This window comes from Elephantulus edwardii, unplaced genomic scaffold, assembly GCF_000299155.1.
Source record: "Elephantulus edwardii isolate Elephantulus edwardi_28Jun2011 unplaced genomic scaffold, EleEdw1.0 scaffold00516, whole genome shotgun sequence".
Classification (NCBI taxonomy): Eukaryota; Metazoa; Chordata; class Mammalia; order Macroscelidea; family Macroscelididae; genus Elephantulus; species Elephantulus edwardii.
In genome coordinates this window covers 116983-125071 of record NW_006400266.1, presented here as the reverse complement: position 1 = coordinate 125071, position 8089 = coordinate 116983, and the positions used below count along the sequence as shown (strand labels likewise).

Here is an 8089-nt window from a genome sequence, read left to right as displayed (position 1 = left end):
CACCCCCAACCCCAAATATAATCCACTCTGCAACCCTCATTCCGTACTCTTAACGATAAACATAAAAATATGGAACGCTTCACGAATTTGCGTGTCACCCTTGCGCGGGGGCCATGCTAATCTTCTCTGTGTTGTTCCAATTTTAGTATATGTGCTGCCTAAGCGGGCACTCTCTAATTGCTCTTGAGTTAGAACCAGGTAACTGAAAAGATCAACTGCAGCTTCTTACCACTATGCCACAAGGACTCCCTTGGTGGTCTGCCTACTGGTAAGGAACTGTTCTGTTAAATCAAAGGCATATGATTCAAATCCACCAGCAACTCCATGGGAGAAAGATGCACAACCTCATCTCCTGTGTTTTACAGCCTCTGAAATCTGCTTCAGGTCAGCTGTGAGTTTGTATGGCACACAACAAAATAACAACATAAATAATATACCTAAATTTCAGTACGTTCAATAAATATTTTAATTCTTGCAAATAAGGAACTACAATGAGTTTTATATAATGATCTTATATCTTTTTTTTTTGCTTCAGTTCAATGAAAGAGACTTTATTGAGGGCCCAGGGTCATGGGGCTCAGAAGAAGGCCACCTGCAAGAGGCAAGGGAGGCAGTGAAGAGGGGGCTCTTATTTGACCTTCTTCTTGGGGCGCAGGTTGTTGGTGTGCCCACACTTCTTCTTGCGGCAATTGACAGCACGGGGATGCAGGCGAGCATAACACTTGCGGCAGATCATCTTGTCGCAGTTGTATTTCTGGGCGAGGTGGTGCAAGGAAGGCTCAATAATGCCACCACGGAGACACAGCACCAGATGTAGGGTGGACTATTTCTGCATGTTGTAGTCTGAGGGTGTACGGCCATCCTCTAGTTGTTTTCCAGCAAATATCAAACGCTGCTGGTCAGGAGGGATGCCCTCCTTGTCTTGGATTTTGGCTTTGACATTCTTGATGGTGTCACTGGGCTCGACCTCAAGAGTGATGGTCTTGCCAGTCAGGGTCTCCACAAAGATCTGCATATTTGCGTCTGCCGCTCGGCCGCCTCGCTGATCTTTTATCTTGCAAACTTTCTGAACTCACTTTTTAACTAAAATTTTTTCTTGGGGTTTTTGTTTGTTTTTTTTTTTTAGTAAATTCTTAGGATTTTCTATATATAACATCATCTCATCTGCAAATAGCATTAGTTTTACTTCTTTCTTTCTTTCTAATCTGGGTATATTTTATTTCTTTCTCTTGCTTAATGACTCTGTCTAGAACCTCCAGTATAATGATGGACCGTAACTTTAGTGCTGAGTATACAATGAATGGCCTTGCTCCCCAGAAGGTTATCTAGAGATTATTTACAATCATGTTGCATTAGAGAAGGCAGATAATTTCAATAAGCTATTGAAGCCTTAAACCTTAAACCACAAATATTCCCTAAAGCCTTCTTAAAACCAAATAACGTTAGCTTAACTAGTAAAGAATGTCAGCCTTGAACAATGTTCTTTTAAGATCTACCTGTAGGGGATCAGATTGACAATAACAACCTGAAAGACTAGCAAGAAAACTTGAAGAATGGAATCAGTGTCATTGAATAGTAGAAATTGTTGAATTGGTGGGTGTTTAGCTTTGTATATTCTTAATAAGAACAACAAAAATTATAAAAACAAACAAGAATAAGCTTTTGCTACATGATGCCACTGTTGTAGAATGGGACTGTCCTTGGGGTTGGGGAGAGACTGAGTAAGATGGGTTCAATAATGTATACTGCACTGAAACAGAGGAGGGAGAAAACTGTTTAAAAGAGATATATGACTAGGTATTTCTGTCATCACAGGAGTCTAGAGCGAGGGCTACATGGTGGAGGGGACCTGGGGGAGGGTTTGTAAAACAATGAAAGAATCTTTTCTTTTACTTTTCCATAATTTTTGACTCATGTACTTATAACTTGTTAGTCAAATTTGTGTCTTCTAGGTTGCAACACCCTCATGATACATCTTCAAGGATATGAACATGTACGGCCAAGCACAATCAATAAGAGTGCATCTAAATTCCAAAATCAATCTTCATAATAGTCTATGTGTTTCCTACTGCCAAAGGGGCCCTTTAGAGTAGTGAGAGAAGATCTTCACCCTGAAACCCACAGCATCCCTTTTCAGCAGAAAGTAGCCAAGAGAATACACCATCCCCTTTTCCTTATGAATCAGGGTGAAGTCTCTCTCAGGGAGGAGTGATAGGGAATGGCAAAGGACACACCGACAAAGGAGATTAATCAGAACTGACTTTGACAAGCACTGTGGCAATTGGACAATTAAAACAGACATTCGGATGGCGGGGAAGAAGAACAAACTGGGGAGGAGGGTGGAGAGAATGGTGCGGCAATGAAGGAGTGAAAGCCCAGAATCCCTGTGAGTGTTCATTGAAACTAATAAAATTTAATAATAATTTTTAAAAAGCTGAAAAAAAAGAATAAGCTTTTGCAGTGCAGTAAAATAAGGCCTGTGATAAGAGAAAATGAAGTGTGCAGAAATTAGAGTCATTTGGCTTTGTTATTTCTGTCTAGTAAAGGCTGCTCAAAGAAAGTGACAAATATAATCCTAAAAGGAGAGTAGAAGAGGTTGGGGAATAGTATGTATCTGTGGATATTTAGAAAGTTGAATTAGAAGTGAGTTGGGATGAAGGAAGAAATGAGAGGCTTAGTAAATTACTAATGGATTGAAGCTTAGACTCTATATTCTGTAATGAAGACTCATTAAAAACTTGTTGCTGTCCAGCTAGTTCTCACTTACAGTTCCCACGTTAATTCATGAGGAAGACTCTTGATGGGATGGATTGATTCAGTGACTGGGGTAATGGAGGTAGGTGTATCAGAGACAATAAGATTGGCACAGGATAGAGCAGGGTTCAGGGCTGTTGTACACAGGGTTGCTATGAGTTACAGACAACTTGATGGCACATAACAACAACAAAACCAACATGTGTTACTAGGTAGAACTGTATGTACACCAAGATTGCTTGTTTGATTTGTTATTCTATTCACAGTTATGGTATATGATAGCAAAAGACATGATCAAGATTAGCAAATGGGGAAGTGCATGGGATGACATACAGAAGAAACTAGATGTAAGCTCCCAGGTATCTAATGGATGAGTACTGAATTTCAGCAATGCAGCATTGTCTATGTATTGTCTCCTATATGTGGTTCTGATGGAATTGAGATATAAGGCAGTGAGAAATCATTTGTGGGTCATCAAAAGGAAATCACACTAGTTTCCTACTAGTGTTGCTTTCACATGTATCAGCGACTGCATCCCCTGCCTGAGTCCTCTCCCTTTTATCTGACCAAGTTTCATTCTTTGTTTTTGGGTCAACTCCAGTGCCATCTAGATTACTAATCTTTACTGCTAATCTTCTACATCACTAATACAACTCTTAGCCATGTTTGACATCTTGTCATTGGTTGTGGTTATGCCCATTTCCTCTACTAGCACAGTTGTTGTTGTGTGCCTTGGAGTTGGAACTGGCCCATAGATGATCCTCTAATGGGTTTTCAGAGACAGTCAATTGCACAGGAGGAGATGACCCATTCTGCTTCCACAGAGCAACTGGTGGATTCAAACCCTTATGCCTTTGGCATTACAATGTAACATCTCACCACTAGGCCACCAGAGCTTCCTACTTGTCTTATTTTTCTTAGAATAGTTCTAGTAAGGATAATTGACACTTAAATTACACACATATGCTTTAGATACAATCTAAATTGTATGATTAAGGTTGAGATTCAGCGTGGCTGCCTATGTTTCTCTGACTTGGCAATTCATAGAATCATTCCCTTGAAGAAATCTGCTACGAGCAGCCAATCAGATGAAAGGGGACTTCATGGGAGTGTGGTCTGCATGGCCTATAAGAGGACATCTAGCAAAATTCTCTTGCTTTTGCTCTGTTTGGCTCTTGCTTTGACTTAGCCTTTTGTTTTTTTTACCTCCGCCAGGGGTCTCCTTGACTGCGGATCCATCAATATCTGAAACCAATGGCCTGCCTTGCTTGCTGACCTTGTATTCATTAATCTCTGCAGATAAACAAGAACCTTTTCTCCTAGGTCTACCCATGGACCTGGGACTTGCCAGGCTCTACAAGCATGGGAACAATTTTCTTGCAATAAATAATCTCTCATTATAAATGTGTATTATTGCTTCTTTCTCTTGAGAATTCAGCCCAGGGCAGTAATTAATCCTCACAACAACAGTAGCATTGTATAACATTCTCCATTAGGAATTTTATGAGTTTCCTGTTGCTTTCTTCTTATTATTATTAACTATTTATTGTGATTTGAAAGTTGACAGAGCATATTATTATTCCATTCAACTATTCATACACATTTTGTTTTATGACATTAATTACAATCCTCATATTGTAACAGTATTCTTACCACTTCCTTCTGGATCATAGATTTTCTTGGTTGTGGTTTTTATAGAAGATCCCCATGCTTTTTTCAGTGCCACTTTGAACAACAGATTGAATTTACCCTACCTCTGCCATTCTCGTGATCTCTGCTATGCTCAAGCCCGTTGTTACAGTCACTGTGTCAATCCGTCTCCCTGAAGGTCCAGCTGACCTTCTACCTTTCCGAGGATGAGGGCTTTTTCCAAAGACAGGTCCTCTTCTGATAACATACTCAAAGAACATGAGATCAAGTTTCACCATCCTTGCCTCTAAGTAGCCCCCTGGTTGTACTTCCTACAAGATAGACTTATTTGTTCTTTTGGAAGTGTTCTTTTGGTTTATTGAATACTTTTCAAAGACATCACAATTCAAAGACATTTATTCTTCTTTGTTCTTTTTTATTCATTGTTCAACTTTTAGATGCGTGTTGTTATTGTTGTTAGGTGCCATTGAATAGGAACTACCATATAGCTGGCCCCTCAGCAGGTTTTAAGAGGCTATAAATCACATGGCAGAGATTGTTCATCTTTCTACTGTGGAGCAGCTGGTGGATTTGAACCAACTTTGAGGTGGCAGCAGAACTCCTTATCACTCGGCCATCAAAACTTTCTCTCAGATACATACTTGTTGTTGTTGTTGTTGTTGTTATGTGCCGTCGAGTCATTTGCAACTCATAGCCACCCTATGTACAACAGCCCTAAACTGTGCTCCGTCCTGTGCCAATCTCATTGCCTCTGACACACCCATCCTGATTACCCCAGTCACTGAATCAATCCACCTCATAGAGGGTCTTCCCCTCCTGCGCTGTCCCTCCATTCTGCCCAGCATGATGTCCCTCTCTAAAGACCTGTCTCTCCTTACAACATGTCCAAAGTATGTCAGGCGAAGCCCCAGAATCCTTGCCTCCAAGGAGCAGCCTGGTTTAACCCTCTCTAGGATGAATCTATTTGTTTTCTTGGCAGTCCATGGTACATCCAATACTCTTCTCCAGCACCACGGCTCAAAGGCGTCAATTCTCCTTCTATCCTCCCTAGTCATTGTCCAACTCTCTGATGCATGGCCTGTATCAGGCGCACCTTAGTCTCCAGAGAGACACCGTTGCTCTTGAGTACTTTAGAGAGGTCCTTAACGGCAGACTTTCACATCGCGATACGTTTTTTGATTTCCTGGCTACTGGTGCCAAGAGTGTTCACCATCCATCCTGATGCTACCGATTGGTCCAGTGGTGAGAATTTTTGTCTTCTGGACATTGAGCTTCAGTCCATATTGAAGGCTGCAGTCCTTGACCCTCTGCAGTAAGTGCATGAGGTCCTCCTCAGTTTCAGCGAGCAGGGTTGTGTCATCTGCATAACACAGATTGTTGATAGATCGTCCACTAATCCTAACGCCACGCTTCTCCTCATAGAGCCCAGCCTCTCGGATAATATGCTCTGCATACATGTTGAAAAGGTATGGAGACAGGACACATCCCTGGCATACACCCTTCCCAATTTTGAACCATGCAGTGTTGCCCTGCTCTGTTCTGACTACTGCCTCAGATACATACTTAGTAAATAAAAAATACTGTGGCTTGGATCAGGCCCATCTTAATCTTTAAAGTGATATTTTTGCTCTTTAAGACTTTGGTAAGGTAAATGGTCAATAAACACTTGTTATTCTTAAAAAAAAAAAAAATTTGGAGAGGTCTTTGACAGCAGATTTTACCCCGAGGCCTTTTTATTTCTTGACTTCTGCTACTATGGATGTCCACAGTGGATCCAAGTAAAATGAAATCTTGACAACTTTACTAGTTTCTTCATCTGTAATGAGGTTGCTTACTGTTTTAGCTGTGAGAATTTTTGTGTTCTTGATAGTGGGATATAATCCATTGAGTCTTTGATCTTCAGTAGGTGCTTTAAGTCTTCTTTACTCTCTTCAGGAAAAAAAGAACACGTCATCAGCATAACGCTGTCTGTTGATGAATTTTCCTACATTCTTCTTCATATAATCCAGCTTCTCAAATTATTTGCTCAGCATAGATATTGAACAGTTACTGAAAAACCATACAATGTGATGCATGACCATATAGTGTTCCCTTGTTCTGTTTGGACAATGATTCATGGTCTCTGTATAAATTTTATGTGAGTACAATTAAGTGTTCTGGAATTCTCATCCTTCTCAATGTCATCCTTAATTTGGTATGATCCAAATGATCAAGTGTCTTTACATAGTCAATAAAATAAAAGTAAACATCTTACTGGTATTCTCTGCTTTCAACCAAAATCCAACTGACATCATCAATGGTATCCCTCCTAGCGCTGTCTCTTTTGAATCCAGCTTGAATTTCTTGAAATTCCCTGTTGATGTACTGTTATAGCTATTTTTAAAAAAATAATCTTCAGCAAGATTTTACTTACATATGATAGTAATGATTTTGTCCAATAATTTCTACATTCTTTTAGAGTACTATTTTTTGGAATGGTAACAAATATGGGTTTCTTTGCAGTCTTCAAAATTTCTTGACATAGGCTAGTGAACATGTCTAGAGTCACATATGTTAGCTGAAACACCTCAATGGCCATTATATTAATTCCTGGGGCTTTATTTTTTGCCAATACCTTCAACGCAGCTCGAATTTCTTCCTTCATTACAGTTGGTTCTAGATCATATGCTTCTTCCTGAAATGGTTCAGTGTCAAACAATTCTTTATGATAAAGTGATTCTGTGTATTTCTTCCATGTTCTTTTTTTTAATTTTTGTTTTATACTGATATACTTATAAACCTCATATACATTGTTTTTCACACTAGATCTTTCCCATTTCCTTTACCCCTGCCCCACCCATCAAATTGTGCAACCCTATGATTACTCCCTTTCCCATCTTCACCCCTCTGCTCATACCTCCCCCCCTTGGATCTCCATACATATTTTACTCGCTATCTTACTATGTCTACAATAATGGTCTTATATAATATTTGTCCTCATGAGACTGAATTAATTCACTTAGCACAATGTTTTTCAGATTGTTCCAAGTTAGATAAAAATTTTAAAAATTATTGCTCCTGCAATCATGAGAATGTACCATAATTTCTTAATCCATTTGATTATGGTTGCACATTTATTTGAGCTGTTTCCTTGTACTTGGAATGGTGAATAACACTGCTATGAACACTGGTGTATACATCTCCATTTGTGCCTCAATTTTAATTTTCTTGGGGTATATTTCAAGCAGTGAAATAGTTGGGTCATATGGAATTTCTATGGTAAGCTTTTTTAGGACACATCAAACTGTTTTTCAGAGTGGTTGTACCATTTTACAATCCCATACAGGTGTATAAATGTTACTTGCTCTCCACATCCTTGCCAACATTTGTTACTTGCTGTTCTGTTAAACCTTGCCACTGTTACTGGGATGAGACAGTATCTCATTATGGTTTTGATTTGCATCTTTCTTACTGCCAGTGATTTTGAGCATTTCTTCTTGTGTTTGTTGGCCGTTCTAATATCTTCCACTGTGAAAAATCTTTCCAAATCTTTTGCCCATTTTGTAATTGTGTTATCAATTTTTCTTGTGAAGGTTTTGTAGGATTCTATAAACTTTTGATATGTGACCCTTGTCTGATATGGTATTGTCAAATGTTTTTCCCAGTCAGTAGGTTTTCTTTTCACTCTGTTGGAAAATATTTTTTT

General features: G+C 39.3%; 1 protein-coding gene across 1 annotated transcript in view; it reads right to left on the bottom strand.

Moving 5' to 3' along the window:
- Positions 1–823: 823 nt before the first annotated feature.
- The window catches only part of LOC102863790 (homeobox protein NANOG-like), a 74756-nt gene continuing 67490 nt past the window's right edge, over positions 824–8089 (bottom strand). The window contains exon 6 of the mRNA XM_006903137.1: positions 824–1066. Within this exon, the coding sequence (XP_006903199.1) occupies positions 824–1066 (243 nt within the window). The remainder of the gene's footprint in view (positions 1067–8089) is intronic.